The sequence below is a fragment of the Vidua macroura genome, chromosome 6 (assembly GCF_024509145.1).
Source record: "Vidua macroura isolate BioBank_ID:100142 chromosome 6, ASM2450914v1, whole genome shotgun sequence".
Classification (NCBI taxonomy): domain Eukaryota; kingdom Metazoa; phylum Chordata; class Aves; order Passeriformes; family Viduidae; genus Vidua; species Vidua macroura.
Window position 1 is genome coordinate 32,654,254 of NC_071576.1, and position 25,871 is coordinate 32,680,124.

Sequence of the window (25,871 nt, forward strand, 5' to 3'; positions counted from 1 at the left end):
GGTGCTAATTTTGTCTAAAAAATAAAAGAGATAATGTCTTTTTCTTCAAGTCCTTGTCTATAGTGGAGTTGTTTGTCTGCAATACATGTTTATGTTCTGGTTTATGTGCTAACTGGCATTATTTTGCTATGATTACACCTTCAGACTTTGAAGTCTTATAGCTGCATATGATTTAACACCAGTCTGGAGTCACACTTGATTGTCACTGGGATTTCTGCAGTTTTATTAGCTCACTAGTACATTTAGTGTTCTGCTGTCTCCTAATTTCTGTGGCTCTTGGCTTGCGTCACTCCCCTGGCCCCGTACTATTGGTGGCCTTTAGTTGCTTTTACTTGAACTCAGAAGATGAACCCAAAATCCTCAGTAAGACAGCTAGCTTTGTGATCTGCTCCTGGATCTCTTCCAACTCCATACCTTATCTATGTGTTTCCCATGTGCCTTCCTGTAAATCTTTCTTGGAAGTCCTGTAGTGCATAGTTGTATGTCTGGATTCGAGGAAAGCATCTGCTCAAGCCATACATACAATGCCTAGGGAAATCATGGAATCGCAGAGTGGTTTGATTTGGAAGAGATCTTAAAGATCATCTCATTCCAACCTCCCTGCCATAGATACCTTCTACCTGACTAGGCTGCCCAGAGCCTCATCCAACCTGGCCTTGAACACTTCCAGCAATGGAGCATCCACAACTTCCCTGGGCAACTTGTTCCAGTGTCTCATCATTCTCACAGTAAAGAATGTCTTTCTATTATTCAATTTTCTATTATCCATTCTAAAACCTACTCTCAGTTTAAAGCCATCGCTCCTTGGCCTATCACTAAATGCTCTCGTAAAAATTCCCTCTCCCACTCTCTTGTAGCCCTCTTTAGGTACTCAAAGGTGCTGTAAGGTTTCCCTCTCAGAACCTTCTGTTGCCCAGGCTGAACACCCCAGCTGTCTTTGTCTTCACAGGATAGATGCTCCAGCCCTCTAATCAACTTGGTGGTCTTCCCTGGATTCATTCCAACAGGTTGATGTCCTTCCTGTGCTGGGGACCCCAGAGCTGGATGCAGCACTTGGGTGCAGCAGCACTTCACCCAGAGTGGAGCAGAGGGGCAAATTCCCCTCCCTTGCCTTGATGCCCACACTTCCTTGGATGCAGCCCAGGATAAAATTGGCTTCCTGGGCTGGGAATGCACACTGCCAGCTGTGGTGTGACATGGACATCACACAATAGGTGTCTTAAGAAGCATAAATTAACTTCTATTTTTTCCTGCCCTTTTTTACTTTGTTTTTGAGGTGGCTTCTTTTAACTAGTATTTGACAGGCTATGTTGAACAGTGCAGAGAATACCTCAGTTTCCTTAAGGACGAAGAGTTACCTGATTTCTGGTGTCTGGGGCTGTATGAGACGTGAGCAGAAGATAGGACACTGAGGCCCTGGGCTCAGTGGGTTGGTCCTGGAGGATTATCTACCTATCAGCAGGTCTGTATGCATTTAGCTATGCAGCAGTGCAAAGAGGGGTGTCGTTCCAAGCCACAATGTGAAGTTTCTTAAATCCTTTAAATCCTGTCATTACTGAATGATGTAAGCCTGTGGTCACAAGTCCCTAATACTGGAGTGGTTCCCATAAATGCAGTGTTTATAGGTAGAATATATCATTAGGAAAATGGAGTATAGTTTTTCATGTGATTCTTGTGATTCTTAATCAAGCTGGCAGATAATATGTGAAATGTGTTAGCATCTTGCATCAGCATACTTTGTCATATTTAAAACTGCATCTAGCTGAGGTTGCTTGCATACTTGATCAGTGTACTCTGCAACCAAGGATCCATTTAAAATAGGCCTATATAAGATGCTGTAAACTGTTTCAAGTGTTGTTAACTAAGAAATGAGACATATTATTTTCCTGAACTAAATAACATACAAGAAAACTAAGTTTAGAGATAAGAATTTTATCTTTTTCGAGGTATTGAAAAAACTCAGACATCTAAAGAAATCAGAAAAGCTGAAAACCATGATCTTCTTGTAAAGACTGCCCTTTAGAGGAAAAATTCTCCACATCTGCTCTTAAGTACAGCTGTTCTAACCTGTGGTAGAACTAAAAATTTCAGAGAAGTCTAAAATGAGGTATTACTCTTCAAAGGTAGTTAGCTTTTAGTTGTTGTTGTTGGTTTAACTCTTCTCCTCTCTTGGATGTGCTTGCCTTCTATACTTTTCCTTCCCATTGTGGAGGTTTTTATGGTTTTATAGTAACTTCTTCTGGAAACTTCTTTTTGGAAATACGTGTTGGGGAAAAAAAATCCACACAAAACACAAACTAATTTATCTCTAATAACAAGAGCCCAAAGAATAGAATTCATCAAGTGCTTATTATTCATAGATTCAAGGAACCTAATTTTTTTATTGGGTACAAACAATTAGAAGTATTGCTAATGCTGCATCTCCAAAGAGTTGAATGTCTTCAATGGTTTGATGTTTTTCTTCTGCAGTTCACCTGATCACTGCAGTGATCACACTGACAGTGGGATGGATTTGAAACTTAAGCTTGTTAAATATTAGATTAAAACCCAGTGCAGAATTTGTAGCCTAAGGCTGCACAAATATTGTAAAATTTAAAGGATAAATCATTTGAGAGAGGCATAACCCACTAGACTAATGGATACACAGGAAAAAAAGCCTCATTTAATTGCTGTTAGAAAATGGGAGAAACCCTGGGGAGGTTTAGAAGTTCATAGCCTTCAGAGAAACTCTAACATAGATTTCACAACATTAGCTACTGTGGTGCAGAATGCTTCAGGTCGTCAAGAACGATTTGTGTCATTTAATCTATCCTTAAATCTGTTGAGAACAAGTCTGTGTGCTTTCCTTGCCCTCACTGTTATTACAGAAGGATTATTTATGGGGGCTCACCTCTCTAACTCTTTGAAAATTTATGCTCTGTTTCTTATGATTTCCTCACAGTTAAATTTCTTCTGCGATACTATTTTCTCCCTCTGATATTTGTTTTGCTGTTGTATTTACATAAACACACCAGTGGCTGCCATCTGATGGTATTTTTGCTAAACGATTCAAGAAAGTTCTTTTCACTTCCTCTGCTATCTTTTCTTTATCATTACAATAGCCCTCTTTCACATTTGGTTTACAAGTGACATCACTGCTTCTCTGTTTCCTAGGAAAAGAAAAAAAATCATAGGTTCACGTATCTAACTTGTATTTCTGGTTTATGATCATCCTGTTTTTCAGTAGGTCACCTGAACCTTTCCCTTCTGTTGTTCCAGTACCTTAGCTCCTTTTTTATAATAGTACTTCTTTGTCAATCTGTGAGGATACCATTCTGGATTTATATGGGGATAGCAAATGGCATTTAGATCACAAGTCCTTAGGAAATCAGCCTGCCTTATTTCTGATGCTCACAGACAACATATTTTCTTGGCAATTACAAGTATTTGCAGTTTGCATGGAGACTCGTAGTTCTTTTTTATTCTGCAAATACGTCAGAGATTTGTGTGCAGATATGCAAATAGTATAAGTGCTGCTCTTAAAATTAATTTGCTGTCTTCTTTGATAGATCTGGAGAAGGTGCTACAAAATTTCTGTAATGTGCCATCTGTTTTATGTATGTTTCCTGGTTGACATGCACTCACTTGAAAAATGTGACAGTAGCAGAGAAAAAAGGCAGCATTATTTATCTCTGGTGTTACTGTCCATGGGACCCATAAAATAACTTAAGATCATTTTAATATCAAGAGAATCAATTTTCTGCTGCTTTCTCCTTCCTTTGCCTTCTGTAAAGTATGCCTTATAGGACATATATAGACATGTGTAGGATAGGAATTCTGTGTTTGCAGGTGAACAGGCTTTTAAAGAGAGATGTTTTGAGGTCTGAGAAAAAATTCTGTTACCTTGCTATATCATAAACCCTAAGACTCTAAGCCTCCCCAGCAGAGTTTATTTCTTGAAGTCAACAATATTTATAATAGGTAGAGAAGGTGCTTGCTGTCTTGTGTATAAGGCTGGGCCCATGAAGGCAAAATACTTCAATCCTGAAACATTTACATGCAGTACACGGAACAGAACCACCTGAATCTAGAATGAGACGTCTGAATAATGCTTGTTGCAAAACCAGACTGGACTACAACACAGTGCTAGACCAGTACTTTTTAGAACATCCCAAGTGCAAAAAATATTTTTCTATTTATTAACTGCTGGATGAATCTGTTATAAAACCTAAATACATAAATGAGCCTGTAAAACGAGGGGTAAGGTAGTCTTGTCAAAAATGCTATGGGTAGATGAAAAGGTCCTAAGAAGAATAACTGAAGTTAGGCAATATTATCTCTAAAAGACAAATATGTAAGAAACTGATACTATATTTCAGTGCATACTGTCCAAGGTTGTAGTAGTCCATGTATTTTCAAACTAATAGTGCTCCAGTGACTGTCCTCACAAGTGTAGTGTTTTTGTTGTCAAGATGATTTTTATCAACAGGCAGTCACAACTGATCTGAAAGTAGTTCTGATTCTGGGAACCTAGAGGAGAATCAGACAGGTAGTTTTCTGGAATCACGTATTTAGAGATGGGGGAGGTAAACCTAATTGTTAATTTTCTTTACTAAACTATAGATATTCATTTTTTGAGAGTGGTTATTGCATTTTTTCTAAATATAAATATGAAAATCACTGTTATCAGCTGTAGATTTGGAAGTGACTTGATTTAAAGAGGGCTCTTCTTTACTGGGAGTACTTTCCGTGGGATGAGAGATTAAGTGACATTTTTAAAGAGCTACATGGGTTTCAAATTGTAGGACGTTAAAAAAAAATTAAAACAAGGATACATTTTGCAACAGATTATGACCTGCCACTGCTTGAAGAAAATATTAGTTTGTCTTCAGAGTTACAGGACTTCTCATTTTGGAAATCAACAGGCTATTAATAAATTTCTCTTCATTGTGTTCTCATTTAAAACCTTGCTAAAGAAAGCAAAGGAGAAAAAAATCACATGGACAAATTTAGAAGTTCACAAATGCCAAGTGGGAAGGCTTCACAACTTTAGTAAATTGGATGTTTGCACATTAGAGTGTGAATGCTGATTTTAACCTTTCCATCAGGAATTTTGTATGCTGTGTAATTGACAGGTGAGAGCTATATTCCCTTATTAGCTTCCCATCTCTGTTACTTCCTAGGCACAAGACTAGACAGGGGTGAGAAACAGCACATCAGTAATAGAAACCAGGAGCTGGAAGTAGAATGAATGTTGGGAAAACTGGAGCTATTGCTAAATCCTGTTTGCTTTGATACGTGTAACAGCTCACTTGGAAGTCAAACTGTTCAATGCATGTTTAGGGATTTTGCCTTACTGTGATGTTTTTGAGACTATGTGTTTTGTTCAGTTGCAGCCTGTGGTATTTGTGCCAATATTTAGTGTATTAAGAACATTTCTGGCACCTTACAGACTGTCATTGTATGTGCAATACTCCATGGAGCAGATGTACTTTAGGGTGCTATTTTTGTAGTCATTTGCCATGTCTCTAAGGAAGTACCTGTGGGGGGTGTACTGCAGACCAGAGGCTCACCCACTTGATGTGTATGTAGAGAGGAACAGCTAACAGTTCTCTATCTCTCCAGAAACCATCCGCTCAACAATGCTTAAAATACTAGATCTTATAAAGTTTTGGAGGGTTAAAAAAGAAAAATTTAATTTTGGACCAAGACAATAAAACCCTGAATGGGGATTGTGTTCATATAGATGTCCTATGCAAAAGTATCCCTTGGTTGTGCTTCAAGAAGTTAGGCATGGCCTGTGTCTGTAATAAAATTTGTGGCTGTGATGTGAAGTTTTTGTCTGTGTTTTCTTCCCTCAAATCTTAAAGCACCATTGGTCACCCTGATATTTCTGCCATGCCATCACAGTTTCACTCTACTGTTTAAAATAAATAGCTTGCATTTCAATTAGGGTATATGCTATTTTTTAAAATATGTGCAGTGTTGATTTAAAGTTTTCTAAGCTGTGAGAAATAGACTATCTGCTCTGCTTGATTGCTTCCACCTTGCATTTATTGCTGCACATTTGTTTTATTTATTTATGGTAAAAGTTTGCAAGGCTGTGCTTGTATGCAGACCAAGTGCTTATTCCAGCCTATTCCAATGAATTATTTCCACTCACTGGAAACTCTCCTGTTGCTATCCATACTAGTAATTTTATTGACAATTATAGTCAAATGTTAGTATTAACTAAACTATTGGAATTCTTGATTGTTAAAACCAGGTTTGGAGTTTTTTACATTTATCTGTAGCATCTGTGTTTTCTAAATCTGGCTAGAACAGTACCCTAAGAAGATATTTGCTTACCAATTTGCAGCTTTACATTGTTCTAACTCTCCTACAATCAAAGAAGAAAACAAGGGAGACGAGGTTTTTGCATTTTTCAAAGTTTGTAGATATTTGATGTTGAGTTAGTCTGTTTAGCAAATTGTTTTATTGCTGAGGTGTGCTCAGTAGAGGGAAGGTTTGCAATTTTAAAATTCATTCATTAAAAGAGTGTTATAATATTGGATTTATGTTAAGACAAGTAAAACAAAGGCTGTCTCTGTCAAATCTAGGCATTTATTTTAAACATATATTTGAAACACATTTTGTATTTTAACATCATGAGTTACAGATAAATAATGGCCAGTTTTACTGATAAGATAATGTTATATTGTCATTTTTCTTTTCCCCTTTAAAAAACTTTTGAGATAAAGACACTAGTTTCCTCAGTTATCACTGTGATTGCTTTCCATGAGGAGATGGGAGGAGAAATGCAGCATGTTTAGATTAAATATTTAACGCTTTAAAAATGTTTGATTTATCAGTAGTGAAAAAACAGTGTTGAGCACAATTTTCATTCATGATGTATTGTGTTAGCATAGGAGATATGTTGGTACACTGTTGGTGTAGAATTTATGACAGGACTGTAGGTAAAATGTTCTATTTGCTGTCTTGTTGCCAAACTTGACAAGAAGCAAATATAAACTATCAAATATCAGTGTAGGTGGGATTTTTTTCTCCCGTAAAATCTAACATGTAGTTGTTTGTGGCTCTGCTGATCTTGGAATTGCTCCTTTAACTGAAGAATTAAGAGATCCACTCAAGGGCCTTGGGTTCAGTGGAATAGGTGGGGATGGAAATGCAAAATTCCCAAAGGCTCAAGCTGCTCACTCAGAGCTTCCCTGGTGGTGGGGGAAGTGCTCGTGAGCTCAGTACAGGTAACTTTCAGTTTGTTATACAGGCAATGATTAAGTTGTTATGGGAGGAACAAGCTGAGAGTCCAGGCTTAGTTAGCACAGGTAGTTGTTTAAAATGAAGCTCTGAGACAAGTACCTCAAAGACAAGAGACTCCTTGTGAAAGACTGAGGGCTTTCAGGGGTTGTGTGCAGCAGGCAATTGTTAGGTACTGTTTTCAGAGACAGTGGGGGAGAGAAGCTTAGGATAGCTTTTGGTTATTACAGTGTTGAGGTGAGTGATTTTAACACTTGACAAATACCTCTCTCACAGTCATAAACTGTCTGGCTTTGTCTGAGGGCCAGGGCTACTACCTGTTTCATCAGCTACACCAACCTCTTCTTCTGGGGTGCTTTCCTCCAATACTTGTCCTTCCCAGCAGACTTAACAGGTTTCAGGCTTGTGAGATGCATTGCCAATGAGAGGTACTAGTAGAAGCACTTTGCAGTTTTGTAGTATGTTAGGTAGGTCTGTCACTGTATGTGTTGTAATCTGTGAAAACAATGTATTTTGGGAATGATTTGCATTTTCTTGGTGCTGGTGATGCACATGAATACTTAGAGATGTAAATTAAAGAGAGTAATTTGCATTTACAGAGAAAGAAGTAGGAACACTTGCTTTTGCAGTGATTTAAACACATCCCTGTTCATCAAATGTGAGACTGTATTCTGTGCTGGAAGATGTGCAATAATGCATTTCTTCATAAACTTTGTCTCGCAGATTACCTTGCCCATTAAGGGAAATAGATCTTTACACTGATTTTTCCATATGACACCCTGTGTGTCCTTCAGAAAGTTTGCTGTAGTCAGAAATTACTAAATCCTTTAAACTGATACTGTGTTGTTCTAGAAGTATTTGTACCGCTACTCTTTTTCTGCCTTTTAAACTGACTGTGGTGTTATTTAAGAGAAATGAGATGGCTTTTAGGATCGGAGTACATATGCTGAGAGACTTAGCCTAGAGAACAAATTTGGAGTTTGAGGTTAGGTCTCTTCTAATTTTTTTTTCTTTTAATTAGTGAAGAAAATGAAAGCACGCTAATACTCTTTAAAATGTCTGTGATATTTACTGTAATTTCAGTTATTGCAGTAACTAGCTGCTTTACATGCATTTTGTAAGTTATTTATAAGTTACTTGAATAAATTTTTGCTCTTAATTACTTGTTTTGGTTATTGCTCATATTAAACATTTTTGCTAACTTATGAATAACTACGAACTTAAATACATAACAGCTCTCACTGTTTCTGATTAATTATATTGAATATTATTATAGTATCATGATTAAAGACTCTCCTGTTAAATGTATGGATAAGTGTATACCTGTGCATCGATGTGTTTGAGATTTCCTGTGGCTCCAGGTGGACACCACCTGAAATTTGTGCAGTTTATTTCTGCATAAGCTGTGATACAGTGTTTTGCACTTTCCATTGAGTTGACTTATCTTTGAATTAGGTGGAACCTCAATGAAAATCAGACTTTATGTATGATTGTTCAAATTCCACCCAATGCCAAAAAGTATTTTTAGTTAATCAAAAGATCTGTGTTCCGTTCTTAAACTTCCAACACTTTTTTTCCTATTTTATTTTGTTTGTTTTATTTTGTTTTGTTTTAATTTTATTTCTATTTTTTTTAGTGAGTGACAGTTGCTTCAGGAACCTTGCCGAGGATCGTAGTGGGATAAACCTTAAAGATCTGGTCCAAGACCCTTCTTTGTGAGTATCTGGCTCTTATTGCTAAGCAAAGAAAAGCTTCTTCCTGATATCCTTGTGAGTAGTTTTGTAATTATATAAAGAAGTAGTATGATGAAGTACACATAATGCTTTAGTGGTATATGCTTGTTAGTCTTTAATACAAGCAAGTTAGATTAAAGCAAGTTACAAGATACAAGCAAGTTGTATTTAAGACTTGTTAGTCTTTAATACAAGCAAGTATTATTAAAACCACCTTGTTTCTAATATAATTCTGAAGTAACATCCAGAGAGCACATACAGTAAATGGTTTGAGAGTCATCAGAGGTAACAGATTGTGCATGCTAGTATTTCTATAGTGGACTTGTATGCACATTGTTGCCACTCTTTTTTTAAGCAGGAATTGCATATAAATTAGAATATTACTGGATAATTATGTTATTGTCAATGACCTTAATCTAGAATCTGTTTTCTTTGCATCTGATTTTATACAGCTAATATGTTTCTTCCTCTACTAGCTGTTTCAACTTAAGTATGTATGCACGTGGTCTAAATTTTGCTTCATCTCAAGACTGCTGGTCTTTATCTCAGTATTGTATCTTTCTCCAAAATCAAATTCAATGAGCTTTGAGCCTGACTTGAAATTGTATCAGACCTTGTCATTCAGTTTTGTGTTTGTGGGTTTTTTTTGTTCATGGGGTTTTTTCTCATCTGTTAACTTTAGTACTAGCTGAAAATGTTCTTGCTAGTGTGTGAGTGTGCCACTTGCTATGAGGGAAAGAAAAAAGAGAAAAAAATTTGCATCTTTTAGACATGAATGACAGTGCATTCCACTGTGAGCTCTAATGTGATGGTCCTTGCTGCTGAAAGAGCGGATTTTTCAGTAATGAATAAGAAGTAGTAAAAAATAAGGTGCATTTGGCATCTTATTTCAGTTACAGGGATTTATAGTAATTAGGTAGATGCAGAATTTATTTTGTCATGTTGCTACAGGTAAATGCCATAAATGCATGGGTACATGCATTCTTGGGCAATTTTGACATAGTGTATGCAACTGATGATTTATACATCTGAAATTATAAAGGTACAAGGGGCAAGTATAATTGTTGCTTGATATGTAGAGTGACTGCAATAGATAAATTTTTAATAGTTACTGTTTAAGTGTTGAAGTCAAGGCTATTTTAAAGGTCTTAATTTTCAAAATTTTTCTGTTGAGTGTTATTTTTTTTTTTTAGTATCTTTGGTTGGCTTTGTTGATTCTTTTTCATTTGTTTGCTTTAGAATTGTATGTGGGTTTTGCAGCTGCAGGTAGGCTTATGTGCTACACATACTTTTGGGCTTGCACCTCTTGAGTTTACTCTTAGAAAGTTGAATTGCCTTTGTTGTAGACTGATTATTTTCTGTATTTTTTTTACCAGAAGTGAAGGAATCTTTTTATTTTCTTCCTTGACCATAACTCACATGAAGAATATTGTAATAAATTATTGTAATGTTCAAAATAAATTAAATGGATTTCTGTTTCTTATAGCATAAGAAGCACAAGTGACAGCAACGTAGCCATTTTTGTCATTTTGAAAGACTGAATAAAGTCTCAGTACATGTTAGATTTCAAGGGCTGCTTAAGATAATTTGCTATATGACAGATTACAGTGCAAGGAAAGTGTCCTCTTCCTGCTGAATGATAGGAGTTTATAGACTTGGGTTTGTCTTTCCAAATCAATATTCTTGCTGTTTTATGACTGAGCACCTATTAAGAGTTCTTGCAAAATGTGTAATAGTGTGAGTGAATCTCCAAAATGAAGAAACCATCTAAGGTAATATTGCTCAATCCAGCCTTCTGTAAGTGACTCTTAAGGTCCTGTGGGGTCTGAATTCTTTGTTATGCAAAGGACAGTATTGGGATGAAGCATGGCAGTGCCAGACAAAGAGATGTTTTAATCTTTTTTTTCAAATAAAGAATAAAGTTTAATTAAAATCTTATGCCTATTTGGCTATGATTGATGCCTGTAATAATACCTGGAATCATAAAATAGCATTTGATTAATCCTCTTACCCATTTAATATTTACACTTTAGGATTTCTTTAGTGCTCATTTGTGCTGACTGTAGATGCATTGCCTCTTTTTCTTTATAATCTCAAACGCAAACATTAGAGTTACATTAAAAATTCTCATGTTTTCTCTGCAAATGGCTGTGTCCCTCTTAGTTTGCCACTCTTGGCTCTGCAACAGACAACTTCTCTTTTGTTATTGCAAAAGGCCTTTTTTTTTTTTTTGACAGCTGAAAGTGTGTCTTTACCTTGAAATGAAACTCTATAAAATAGACAGCATTGTTGGTTTTTTTCATTGATGTTTGATTTATATAGAATATGCCTAATTGTCAGAGTAGCCTTTTTTCCCCAGGTGATTTCCCAGCTGGAGCAGAACTGTAAACTTAATCTGCTTTCAGTTCTCTCAGCAGTGCTAATAAAAGCTCTGCTGCTCAAATCAATAGTTAGATCACCTATGCTTGTATGGGATTAGCTCAAAATTTACTGTGTGTCAATAAAAATGAAAATTCTGCTAAAGGAAAAAAAAACCCAAACACCAAGCATATCAAATAAACCTGAAGTGAGGAGTTATAGATTGTGGGAGAAGGAAGCATGCAACAACTTTAAACTTAAATTTCATTTAGTGGTTAAATAGAGAAAAATTTAATTTCCACAAAAAGTTGACCGTAGTTCACCTGTAAAAGTGGTTTGAGAGTTAAGTGCTATTTTTTATTCATTGCAGATAATCATAGAGTAGTTTGGGTTGGAAAGGTCCTTTAAAGGTCACTTCCTACAGTGAGCAGGGATGTCTTCAGCTAGATTGGGTTCCCTGGAGCTCAGGGATATGTCTGCTATATACAGTGTCCTGTTTTGGACACCAAACTCAGAGATCCAGAGGTGTGTAGAATAAAAGAAAGAGGTGAAGACAGAAAATGCAGTGCATAGCAGGTTAATTAATTGAAGAAACAGTGTCAAGAGAGGAAGTATGAGTGTTCTACAGTATATAAAAGATTATTGAAAGGTTTGTTCTGTTTGCCTAGTGAGAAAGAATTAGTTCAGTTTATAGTAGACAACATTGATTGGATAGTTTGAAGAAATGCTAAATGTCATTTGGTGAAAAAACTGGATTCTATAGCTAAGAATGTCAGGGAGAGTTCTGCAGATTTTAATCTTACGTATTTGATCCAGTGTAAGTGTAGAGAGCTGGAAGGGCAAACCTATTTTTTTTTCCTCCCTTTTTCTTTTTCCTTTTCTTCTGTGAAAATGTATGCATTCTGGTTTGTCTTCTGTGTAATTAATATGACCGAAAACCAGATGGAACTTAATTTGGTTCCTATAAAGGTAACTTAATGTGACTATGAATATTCAAATCCCATGATTTGGTTTAGATGATGCCCTGCCTACCATTCCAGTAACTCATAACAGATATTTAAGATGTTTTATTCTACAGAGGAGATTATTTTCCATGAGAAGACTATAGGTATTTTTCCATTCATTGTCCTAAACAGCAGAGCTGCAGCGAGCAGGTGCAATTGGAGGAACTAGGCTGCTGGTTCTTAGATGATGGTTCAGACTTTATTCAGCTGAAGTAAAATACAGTGAAATAGCTTAAGATGCTAGCAAAGTTCTGCTTTTGTGGGGAGATCTTTGAGGCTCTCTAGCAAGGCAAAAGGCTGGTGCTTAAGGAAAGTTAAACATATTGATCAGTTCACTTGACCCCTTGCTCATGAGCAGACTGAATGGTCTGCACTCCTCTGTCTTCCTGTCTTTTTCCACCCTCAACAGCCAATCTGTGCTCAGGAGAGAAATGGGTATAATGATATATGAGATATAATGAAATATGTTTATCACCTGAACCTTCTTCTGAGATTTCTACTACTGCTTTTCTTTTCTCAGTGGAAGTTACTTAAATACACCTGAAGAGTGAACCATCAGATCATTAGATTTTTAGGTATATAGGTCCACCTACTTCAAGCAGAAGCTCTATGTATAGAGATTCTGAAGTTTTAGTTCTTAGTGTCACTTTATAAGATGTTTCTTTCAGCTCTAGCCTGTATATAGACATAAAGTTTATAAAATACTTGTCTAAACAGAAAAGAGGATCCTTTTAATATTTCTGTGCAATTCAGTAGCTGCAGCTGCAGATAATCACTGATGCATTTGTTTTGGAAACATCTTCAGAGCTTCTTTGCGTTGAACAATATCCAAGAGATTCTGAATAACTTCTTTCTAGGCAAAATCACATCACATCTAAACTGTGTTTCATGTCTCCTTCAGACTGATTATGAGAGTAGATAAATATAAAATGTAAGAACAGGTAACTTTTGACAGGAAATTAGAACTTGTTTTAATGAGTGTGTACTACAGAGAAGAAAATGTTATTTACCCTCCAAGTAATCTCATTAGAAAGACAACCAAAATGGTAATAGACCTATTAGTAAGAAACTTGTGGATTAATTCCGAGTTCCATTTTTTCCATGACAGGAGATAGAAATCTCACAGAAGTCATCTTTATACCTTATTGTATTTTACAGCCTTACAAGGAGGTGCTAGGTAATTCTTCTGGGAAGAAGTGGTGAGGTCCTTAGAATTTGTCACTTAAGGACTGATGACAATAAAGAAATCCTTGAGGAGCTCTAGGTTTTTTTTAAGTCTTACTAGGTACATAAGATATACTATAGGATGAAACAAATACCTGGATGGATGAGGGAGCAGCAGTGGATATTGTCTGCTTTGAGTTCAGCAAGGCTTTTGGCACTGTCTCTCACAGCATCCTTATAGGCAATTTCCTCAGGAAATCTGGGCTGGATGTGAGTGGACATTGAGGTGAATTGAGAACTGCCCGAGTGGCAGATCCCAGAGGGTTATAATCAGTGGCACAGGGTCTAGGTGAAGGCTATCACTGGTGGTGTCTTCTAAGGGCCAGTGCTGGGCCCATAATTCTTTACCTTAATTCATCAATTTCTTGGATGAAGGGCAGATCCTTCCTCAGCAAGGTCACTGATGACACAAAGCTGGGAGCAGTGACTGATAGCCCAGAGGGCTGTGCAGCCCTTCAGAAGGACCTCAGCAGGCTGGAGAGATGGGCAGAGAAGAACTGCCTGAGATTCAGCAAAGGCAAGTGCAGGGTCCTGCAGCTGGGCAGGAATAACCCCATGGCCCAGGCCAGACTGAGGGCTGAGCTGCTGGGAAGCAGCTCTGTGGAGAAGGGCCTGGGGGTCCTGGTGGACAGCAAAGTGTCCCTGAGCCAGCAGTGTGTCCTTGTGGCCAAGAGGGCCAATGGGATCCTGAGCTGCATTAGGAAGGGCATGGCCAGCAGGTCAAGGGAGGGGATCCTGCCCCTCTGCTCAGCCCTGGTGAGCCTCACCTGGAGTGCTGGGTTGAATTCTGGATGCAATCCCATGCAATGTGCTCTTAAGATGACCCACTGTGGTCCCTTCCAGCCTTAGCTATTCTGTGATTGAAGACTTGATAAATGCACTGTTAAGTCTGTGGATGTAAAACTTCAGTTTCCATCTTCACATGGAGGAATCTGTCTAGCCCTTTTTGAGGAAAACTGGAAGTATTGTAGCTTATACTTTCTATGATTTGCTCATCCTTTGAAAGCCAGTGTCGTATTCTGTCTTGCTGAAGGTTACAAATTCAGTGTTATGAGGATACCAGTTCACACCCTCTCTTCTTTGTGCAGCCTTTCTAGTTTTTCAATGCTTGTTACAGTATATGAATGTCATGCCTTTTTCTTTTATTTAGCTACTGGTCTCAGTAATGCTGTATAGAGAGGAAACATTTATTTGGTAATTCTGTCCACAGTTACCTTGTTGTGCAGCAACCTTTTAGTGGGAGTTCATGCTCAGTTGTTTGTCCATTTGTTGACTGTATTAGCATGTTTTCCCTAATAGGCTTACAAAAATACTTCTCTGCTTCTCTTGCCTCCTGAGCTCATCTATGGCATGGAGTGATTTTATCAGATTATCTTTATTAGGATGGCTGGAGAGCTGTCTGTGGTAGCCCAGACTATTATGCAGAAAAGCAATGTTAGGCATTACAGAAATGCTGCCTATTTTAAGCATTGAATCTAGTGAAAAAGTTGTACTTGACAAACTTCCCAAGTTCTGAGAACTGCATAAAGGAATTCATGAGGATGAGTCTAATCTAATAAGTACTTCTTAAAAGTTGATATACATAAAATTGGCTTCGTGCTATCTTTATAGTTTCTCATTGATCTGGAAGATTGAGATATACCTTTATCTGCTTCAACTGCAAGCAGAGCTTTTGTGTGCCTTAAAAAATTTTATTTGCCTTTCCATCAAGATAATTAAAACATGCTTAAGACCTTGAGTGGCCAGAGTTTCTTCTCCAGCCAGTTTCACCACTTGGCTTCTCTGTAGTCCAACCAGCCTCCATCAAATGTATCACACAAATGTATCTTGTTCGTTTGCCAAATCTTTTTTACCTCCAGTCATATGAACAAGTCCTTAAATGTTTTCTCTGGTTCTTGCACTTCAAGAAAAAGAATTCTCAACCTACGAGATTCCTTGGCAGTTTCTAGCAAAAATGGCTAATATTGTGTGTGTCCTTTGGCTGTTTAAGCTTAATGACTCATAAACCTATAAGAACAACTTCATCTGTCTGAAGCAAACCCATAGCAGCACACTCTGCAAAGCAGAATATAAGAAAATGTCTTTTTTAAGCACTTAGTACCTTTCAACTCAAACGATTTTTACATCTTGGCCCAAAGCAGTCTCCTGTAAACCTCTCTAAAGCTCTGTGTCAGCTTTATCTACCAATAGTAGTTACATTTAGAACAAACATGTCTTCTCTTATCATACAGTTACCAAATTCTTAGTAGGAAATTTCTTCTTCTTGCTCTTGGAATGCCCTGTGGTAGCCTGCAATTAAGAAGTTCATGAGCTAATCAAGAAACTGCATAAGTTGCTCTAAAACTAGAGGCTGTGCAGCCCCAGAGCTGGGTCGGGGCTGATAAGTATTGTTGAGGGGAGAGGGTTGGTTGTTTGCATGGTAGCTGCATCTTGGGTCTTCCATCTCTCTCTTCAGTTCTAGTAAAAGTTTCAGAATTAAGTACTGTACTTCTCTGTGTTGCAGGGATTCACTGCCTCAAGCTTGTTAGCCAGGAACCTGTATCTAAACAAGTTTAGGGATTTTCTCTACGTATGGGATCTGTAGCATGGATATATGATGTTTCTCTAGCTAAACAAGTTTAGGTATTTTCTCTGCTTATAGGATCTGTAAGGATATATCATGTTTGTTGAAATAAGAAACCTCTTCATTGGTCATGGAGATTTACTAGATCCTTCATTTTCAGATTTAAGGCTTGTTGTTGTTATTATTAAACATACTTAAATTTTCATTTAGGAAAAGAAATGAAAATGTTACAAATTTTTTTAAGGTTTCAAAAGAAAAGCTATGCCCTTCCTTCTCTGTTTCATTATGTTTGCTCTCTGATGGCTGAAAAGAAATGCACAGGACACAGGTTCAGAAATCTTGGTCAAGTTTCAGTTTAGCCAGTATCACAGTTGATTAAAAGTTATTTCTATGTTTGTTTTAAACCTTCATTTGAAAATTGCCCACTCTACTTCTAACTTCAAATTCATGCTTCTAACTTCCAATTAAAAAAAAATAATTTTTACAAATGCAATTTTTAAATCCTGTTGTCTTAATGACTTCTGTTCTCAAGTTGTACAAGAAAGAGCCTTAATACTTCCCATCAGCAGTCAGATGCTTTGCCAATTTCTGGGAAGCCAGGCCTCAGCACGCACAAGAATTGCCTGGGAAGACAAATACTGCAGTGTCTGATGTTACTCCTCTTCCCCTCCTTTCCTTGAGCATTTATTGCTGAGCACAATGTTAAGGTATGGAGTATCCCGTTGGTCAGCAGTGCTGGCTGTGCTCCCTCCCAGCTCTTTCCTATCCCCAGCCTTACTTGCTGGGGTGGCAGAGCAGGGAAAGAAAAGGTCTTGATGTTTTACAAGCACTGTTCAACCGCAGTGAAAACGTTGGTGTGTTATCAGTGCTGTTCAGTCACAAATCCAAAACACAGCAATTCTGGTGCAGCCACCTGCTGTGGAGAAAGACAACTCCATCCCAATCAGATTTAGGTCACATACGAGTAATATTACAATTGTAATACTTTTTGTAATTAAAAAAAATTGTAAATAATTTTTGTAGTTACTTTTTTTTTTTGCATTTCGAAAGAATATAGACAAGCTTCCTGTGTGTTTGGGTATATGCAGGACCAGACCAGAATGACTTTTACAGAAGAAGTAGGAAAATTGAGAATGTACCAAGTACTGTCATAGTCTCAGAATTAAGTACCAGAAGACTTCTTTCTCTAATCATTTGCACTAATAATTAATAAGAATAGACAGGAGTAGAATGTAAAATGTTCATTTGATTGAATATAATTTTATAGCCTCTCATTTGCTTTGGAATATAATGGCATAGCAGCTCAGCTTCCTGGTCAATATTCTATTTTTTAAAACCACAGTCCAAATTATTTTTAAAAGCTTAATGTATAATGATAGGGATTTCCTTAAGGGATTGTGCTGTACACCTCTCTGACATTTTGTCTTCTCGTCCAACCCAAATCCACCACAGCTTCTAGTTGTATTCTCTAGTCTTCTCTTGATGACCTAATCTTGCCTTGGTCTTTTAACTCCAGGCTTCTTTTGGAGGGGTCTTTTCATGGCATTTGCTATTTTCGTCAGCTTTCCACTCTCAAAACTCAAACAGCTTCTTCTAGCCTATTTGCCACCTCCAGACTTCATCCAAATCTCAGCTAACCTGACTTCACCTGACTTAATTCTTTCAAACTTTAGTGATTTCTATTTAGATTCTGTTCTTTTCTGGGTATGTAAAGGGGGTTGTCTTCTCATAGTGTCTACACTATGAAAAATATTTTTTTTGTGTATCTACAGGTAAGATATAGTCCAGTGCTGATCTTAGCTTAAACTGCATTTTTTAAGATAATGCTCTGAAAGGATTCTCTTAATACTTCATAGTGCATTAAGTGTGTTTCTGTGTACTCAGAAATTTTTTTTTTAAAGCACTTTCTAAAAAAATCAAATACCAAACAGAAGACCTATTTATATGACTATAAACCTCAGATGTGCTTAAATCCTGACTACTTTATTAACTTCTAGTGGGGGTATGATATGGATGATAAGGTTAAGCAGAGATTTGGAACAGCTTCCACACAAAGAAATTAAATAGGCTAGAGTTTTTCACTTCAACAAAGAAACAACATATGGTGGAGGTATACAGAATGAATAGCATTAAAAAAAAAGTCAGAGGCAATTATTCACTGTTTTTCACAGATCAGAAATTGTGACAGGAAAAAATCGAGCAGCAGGTTTAAAATTAATAAATGTACATACTTGTACAAGTGTGGCAGAACTGGATGTTTCATAATTGATGTAACATCACATGGAAGCCTGGAGTATGAATGATAGATACAAATAAAGGAATTAGGCTGATAGACCTACTGTGGCTGTTAAAGCCAATTAATTGCATGCAGCATCTAGGTCAGGAAAGCTCCTGAACTGAAGGCAGCAAGAGGTGTTAAGTGTGTACCAGGAAAGAAATCATGTTCTGTGTTGTGTGTTTATTCCCTAAGCATTTGTTTCTTAGCACCAGAACCATCATACTGACTTGTGTGCACATTTAGACTGAGCTATTATGGCAATTTTTACATACTTCTTTCAGCAGTAGTACTTTAATACAAAGAGTGGAGCACTCACAAACTTGAAAATTTTTCTATTGTGTGACCAAACACTTGTCTTCGACGTAGAACAGGCTTCCCTGACATGGCTAAACTGAAATTTGGAACTCACAGAAATGGAGGAACAAAACCATCTCAACACAGCTTTTGGTAATTTACTACATGATAGAAAATTGCTCTCCTCTAATCTCATATTAAAAATTACTAAGGGATCTTCTGAACTGCTCTGAAAAGTGATTGTGAGCCAACCCCTGGACATGATTCTCTTTGTATAAGAGGCTACTTTTTGTCTAAGCTATAACTACTTGAAAGAATGCCTTATTTAGAGAAGGCCTCTCTGAAATTTGTGTGCCTATTTGCAGTATAGATTAGGTTAGCACGGGGATTGCATAATCTGCTACTGAAATATTTTAATAGAATAGAGATGTAAAGGAAGCCATTGCTGCACATCTTAGGAATGATTCTGACACTGATAAACACAAAATTGCTATGCACAGATCTGTTTGTGCTTTTATGCAATGTTATTCACTGCATTTCAGTTCGAGATTGCTTTCTTAATTCGAATTGTCCTGCCATAACTTTTTCTGGGGGACTCCTATAAAATCACATTTTAGTAGTGTATAACAGAAATCTCTACAGATGGTGGCTTAAGAAAGAAAAGTATAGCTATCCTACAGTAAATCTTGTGGGTTTTTAATGTATGCTTTTCTCACTTTCACTGCAGCTTGAATTTTACCATGGATTCTTCACTTACTCTTTTTCCCTTTATGCATGCTACGATTTAAACATCACAAGAGTTTAACCAGGGCTTAAGTATTTTATTATAGATTAAGATAGCATTGAGCTCAAAACTGACATATTAAGGGTTGAAAAATTATCCCTAGTGATTTTCCACACACTATGTCAAAGAAACACAGTTATACTACAGCAGTAAATGCTTCCCTTTATACCCTTACTTAATTCTGTTCTTAGCTTTTTGGTCCTTCTTTAACTACAGCATCTTCCTTCTTACCTCCATTTTCATCCCTTTTCTTATAGTCTAATAAGGAGAAATTCTTATTCTATTAAAATTCTATTCTTTATTCATTATTTGCTATCGGATACAAGAATGTATCTTGTCTGTATTTGTGGTTGGAAATACAGTGTATCCTTTTGAAATTTGTTATTGGTGTCATTTTCAGATAGATGATTTAGAAAATACAGGTTGCTCTGGAGTGAGTGTCAGTTGACTGACATGATTGTAACATCTGTTTTGAAAATGTACATTCAGGTTCTTTTTTTTCCTCAACCCCTCTTCATTCAGTGTTTTTCTCATTGTCACAAGCATTCTACGCAGTTAATGTGCTCTATAGCTTAGTACAGTGTGTGGAAATGCTCAGTGGCAAGTGTTCAAAATCAAAATAGGTCATGGAGGAACTATTAAATGTGGGAATGCATGATTGGAACGTCTTCTCCATTTTAACAAAGGATATAATTATTACTTACAAGGTGGTGATTTTTAGTCTACTGTGTTCCATTTTTCCAAAAGGTTCACATAAAGATAACCTTTAATGTATTCTTTCCTTTTTTTGCTAACATAAAAAACCACTGTTCTAACAGAGTCAGGAAAGCCATTCACTACACAGATTGCAAATAATTCAGGAAATACACTAATATGTAATTTTGTTTTGGTTCTCACATCCAGAAAAAGAGAACAGAGAGTAACATGGCTGAGAGACTTTTACCACTCTAGTTCTGGGATGGCTGCAGGATTCAGGACTGAGAAGCAGCGTGTGGTACCACGAGCAGCTGTTGTGTCCATTTTGTGCCTGGAGCTCTGGTTGTACCCGCACCGTTGGCATTTTGTTCAGGAAACTCTGTATTGTGCCTACTCTACTGCATTTGCAATGCTGTGAAAATTAGGGAGCAAGATTTGAAAAAGTTTTAATTCAACCTATCATAATAGTTTTGTACAGTTTAGAACCTCATCTACATCTAAACATGCATGAATTTCAGGGGAAGATCAGAGGCTTCAGGAGTATTAGCCTATCGTATTTCAGGTTTCTTTTGCAAAGTCCAAACCATAAAGAAAAATTTCAGGAGGCACTTGAGTTTTGAATATTCTTGAAACATTAAAACTCTTAAGATCAGTTTTCATAGAATAAGCAACAAAACCCAGAAAATGCTCATCCCAAATGGGGTGATGCTTATCCACTCTTCCCCATATGCAGGTGGATCATCTTGGTTTTGTCTGGATAAGTGCAAAATTTGCTTTCCACCAAGCTACAATACCCTTACTCAAAATCCATCTAAAATGGCTCTCAGAAACTTTACTTTCAAAGCTAAAATAAGTAGAGTTACAATAAATTATTTTAATTCTATAAGAATGTTACTATATTCAGACTGTGTTTTTAGTACAGTTTACGTTAAAATGCATTTTTTTTCAGAATCTTTCAGCATTGAATCCCTTCTAAAAACAGGAATTTGCTAGAAAAATGCAAAGAAATCCAGTTATTTTTAGTTTTTTTGCTACTTCTCCCTGGCTTAAGAAGGAATGCTGCCTGCCATGAGCCTTCGGCAAATAGCTTTTCAAGGGCAATTCTGCCTGTGATGAAGCAACACACTTCACAGACTGATTCATATTTTTAACAGTATGCTCTGTATTGTTTTTTCAAAAGCTAGCAACCTTAAAAATACATCCTCAAGGAAAGAATTTGTGACCAAAAGCTGAGTAAGATTTAAAGATAATCTTTGTGTTCAAATAGGTGGAGTGTTTCTGTGTACTTCATTATTTGCTAATGATTATACAGGCATTAGTAATAGATGAGCTTGTAAAGAGTTGGAGATTTCAAAACAATTTTATATTTTTAGTTCTAATATTTTGCATTTATGCAAAAATTCAGTTTTGTATTAGTAAAGTATTTTGGGATGTGTGTTTTTAAAAAGTCAGAATTGAGAAAACATCTTCCCTTTTTGCTTGTGTTTCAAATGCCTTTGAGAAGTGTCTCTGCTTCAGCCTGCATGGTTGAGCAGGACATTTTGGAGATAAATATGTGAAACAAAAATGCCCCCAAATCTAGTAGAAAAAGAGATTATCAGCTCAAGGTTTTATTCAGAAATCCCAGTGATAGCAGTGAGTTCTACATTTAGGAAGATGTTTTTTTCTTTCTTCCTTCAGGAGTTTCTCTTGTCCTGCCATCTGCAGTCTTAAGCCTTTTAATCTTTTTAGCTAATTTATTATATATGCTAAACTAAAGTATTTGTCTTTTTTTTTTTTTAGTTTATGAATGTTTATGATGCTCAAGTCCTCAAATATAAGATAAAATTTTCATTGGATTGAAACTTTTTTTCCTCAGTCATGTGTTTCATTGTCTTTGATTTGCTACTATTATTTTCATTCTGTGCATGAGGAAATAAACATGAGCAGTGTGATGACTGCAGCATGTATATACACAAGCTATTTTTGATAGTCAGATAGTATTCTTGTATTACTAACTATAACCTTTCCAGGAAGGTTTTGTCATAGCTTTTGATTTCAGTCACACACTGTTACCATTATCTAAGCTTTTCACTAGCTTGCCTGCTTGGGTATTTCTGCATAGCTTAATACACTGACTCAGTGTGAAGGGATAGCGATAATCTGTGCAAAGTTAGCAGTACTTAGAAATGCTTTCTTCTTATTATTTCTCTAATGCAGCAATAACTTGTCTTAAAATTTGTTTCAGGGTCATCTTAGCAATCACTTTCATTCCCCAACAAAGAACTGATTTAAGCCTCCATTTTTAAAAAGGTCTTAAATACCCTTTAACTTCAGACTATTAGAACTGTTCCTTGTACAAAACCTTATGTTATGTGGAAAAACAGCTCTCAAATAAGAGTTTATTAATTAAATTATTAAAGTGTTCCTTTATTTATCAGAGGAATCTTCATTCTTTACATCTTTTCGTTCTGTCAGTCTCTCCCCCAGTTTTCCTCTTAATTTAAGGCAGTGGTCTATATATACAGAGCCATCTCAAGACCATGAATTTTTGGTGCTACTTTGGCATATGAAATGATGGTTTCTTTGTACTATTTCTGTTCTTCTGCATAGGACAGGACACTAGCTGAATATTTTTAACAAGTTAGATTCCCAGATTATTAGCTACCCTAATAGCAAGCTTTTGTGTTGCCCTGTCCTCTGTAATTGTATTCAGTTTACAGAAAGATTATGTTGGAATCATCACTGGAGAAGAAAGAGGAGGTAAATGAAACATCAGTAATCATTGGTAAGAAATTATTCAGGCTCATTGGGGCAAGTTTTGAAACTCAATGTATTTGGACAAGAACTGTGACTGTAAGTATATCCACAAAGAGGTAGGCATCTGTAGTTTCTACAATTACAGTGGCACAAAGCAATCTGTACTTCTTAAGACACAGGAATACTGAGTAATGCAAAGGATCAGACCACTGACAGCCTTATGAAAAGGAGGCTTGTACATATTTGACTGCTTCCAGAAATTATGTCCCTTCCTTCAGCAAAGTTGGACTCCATGCTGGCTTATGTCCTTTCTATCTCAGCAGAAGCTACTCTTGAGGAGAGACTTTATCAGAAAATGTTTTGACATTCTCTTATTCTGGAACAGGAGTGAATGATGAAATAAGACATTCAAATACATCTGCAGTATTCAGGTTTTACAGCTGTTTCTGTTGTTGCTTCCTTTTAAAACCCATGGAAGAAAATGCTAACTGAAATTATTGATCATTAGCCTGTGTTGATCCCGTGTTCAGTTCTGCAGCAGGTCAGCATCTTTACAGGATCAAATAAGCTATCTTCTGCAGTAGCTAGTTACAGGAGGAAAATCTAATAATACTGCAGGAAAGTGATGTACTGTATGTTACTCAGCCTTGAGAAAAGGAAAATTAAGATTTGGAGGGTTTTGTGCTGAGCAGAGGCAAGAAACTGGTCTTGGTAAAACTGCTAAAAATGAATTATTCTCAACAGAATCTAATAATCAAGACCCTTTCTAAATAGTCTGTTTCACAGCTATAGATCATGTTTTCAGGCAGTAGAAAATAAAACTTTTTCTGATGGAACTGTCAGTTAATTTGTAAAAGGAAAGCTATGTAATGAAATAAGACAAGTGTTTGTTTACAACTGCAATTAATAAAAAGTCTAATAATGGGATGGTTGTGGGTGTGAATTAAGGGAGAATACTGAATGGATAACTTAAGTTAAATTTGATATGCCCTGTGATCAAGTGGAGCTAAAAAATACTGAAAAAACATAAGCAAGTCCATGAGGAAGAGGAAAGCAGATGAACTAATCAATAAATATTTTGTACTTGGCCGGTAAAAGCAAGTGAAATGTTGAACATGAAATGAAACTGGCAAACAAAAAAATTGAATATTTGATTTCATGTCAAAGGGTTTATAAAACCTTTCACTAAGGAACTTTGATAAAATTTTATGATGCACAACTATTTTAGTTTAAATTGCATTATGTATTTAAGTGAAAAAAGTCACTGGAAATTTGTCAAGTAGCTCTTTCCCAATTTTAATTTGAAAGATCTCAAATGTGTATAAATGAGTTATATGTGCTACTAAGAACTATTCTGTTGTATCATTCTCATGGAGCAACACACTGTTTCTAATTACGCTGTTATAACATGCAACATATTTTATACACTTTATATTTAAATTATGTAATTAATGTAATTTACCTATTCCCTTGCTAATAGCTTTTGACAAATAAGGACAAGTGAGTACTCAGCTGGCTGGTTGTAAGAGAGATGTCTGTAGCACAGTGCTGAGTGCAAGCCAACATGCTGTTCCTCTCAGCATGGTTTATTAGCTGTGGCTCAGTGCCACTCTCACTGTGGTACAGAGTTGGCTGTGATCTTATGTGGGATGCTGGTATAGCTCCCTGAAAATAACAAATGGATCCAAGGTTTTGGTTGGTTTATTTTTTTCTTCCTTCATCTCCTATGTTTAATAGTTCAGTTGTTAATAAAAGCTCTGAGAATTCTGTCAGAAGAGGTAGTAAACATTTTAAAAAACAAGTCGCAAGCTTGCATTATGATGCATCATTCAAGTATCTGTCAATAACAATTGTTCAGAGTTAGGGTTATTATTTTATTTTATTGTAAAATCAGAAGACTTTTAGTGCCTTATACTTTCTTTAATGCAATTTAATGCAGAACTGTGTCATGGATTGAATTGCTCTGTGGAAGAGAATTCTCCAATAATATGAAAGTTCTCCCTGAAATATTTCTGTATTATAGCTACTTACTCGGCTAATTTTAGAAGGGGGAAAGACTGGGGGAAAGAAAATACTTCGGAAACTTTTTTGTTCTGTTTTTTCTTCTATGTTTTGCTCATGTATGGATCAGAGCAGTTCTGAGGATGAAACTGAGCTGGGGTAAGAGTAGAAATGCCCAAAATGCTACAATACTGTATGATTTTATCAATCTAAACTCAAAGAGAAATTTAACTCCAGTCTATCTGTGGAGTTTTTTGTTGTAATGGCATATGTGGCACAAGTGGAGTCACTGTGCTTCACTGTAAAGATCTGGCCACTGTGAAGTAAAGATCAGCTGAACTGTGAGTTAATCAATAGATGTGACAGAAAGGTAACCTTGGAATGGACAAGTTTAGGTATCAGGTACTCAACTTCGACTTTCTTTTATTTTTAAACAGTTTATTCATTAAATATTGTTTTGAATTCAGTGCAAATGGATTTTGGACAAATTACTATGTAAGACTTGCCAAGGTGAATCAGTGAGGGAATGCTTCTACTGTGTATTTATTTTCCTTAAGTAAGATGAAAGAGGATATTCTGGTTTTCATCCTAAAACATCTGTAATCTAAGCTTCAGAGTATGAGAAGTCTGTTTTTTTTAAAAAAGCCATTTATTATAATTATTTTCTGATTTATGAAGCCGGCTAAATTTGTACTAGGCAATCATGTTTCTCAGCTATGAAGAACACTGCTGAATTTGGAGAAGCATGCCTTCTTAGCAGCTTAAGGTATAGAGGCACTGAAGCAATGAAATGTATCTTGACACTTATCTAGGGTCAGGTTATGCATCAGTGAGCATTTAAAGTCAGGTGATGTGGCTGGAGGAAATAGGAGCTAAAGCATTGACTGCTGTTGTGGAGGGATAGCATCACTACTTGTCCTGACATGTTTTGGATGAAAATAGAGCTGACAATATAGTTTAT

At 36.5% G+C, this 25,871-nt stretch overlaps 1 protein-coding gene across 20 annotated transcripts in view; it reads left to right on the plus strand.

The window, feature by feature from the left end:
- Positions 1-25,871, plus strand: part of GPHN (gephyrin) — a 275,721-nt gene that overhangs the window by 75,928 nt on the left and 173,922 nt on the right. For all 20 annotated transcript variants that reach the window (XM_053980254.1, XM_053980258.1, XM_053980257.1 and 17 more), the window contains exon 2: positions 8,873-8,951. In XM_053980254.1, the coding sequence (XP_053836229.1) occupies positions 8,873-8,951 (79 nt within the window). The remainder of the gene's footprint in view (positions 1-8,872; positions 8,952-25,871) is intronic.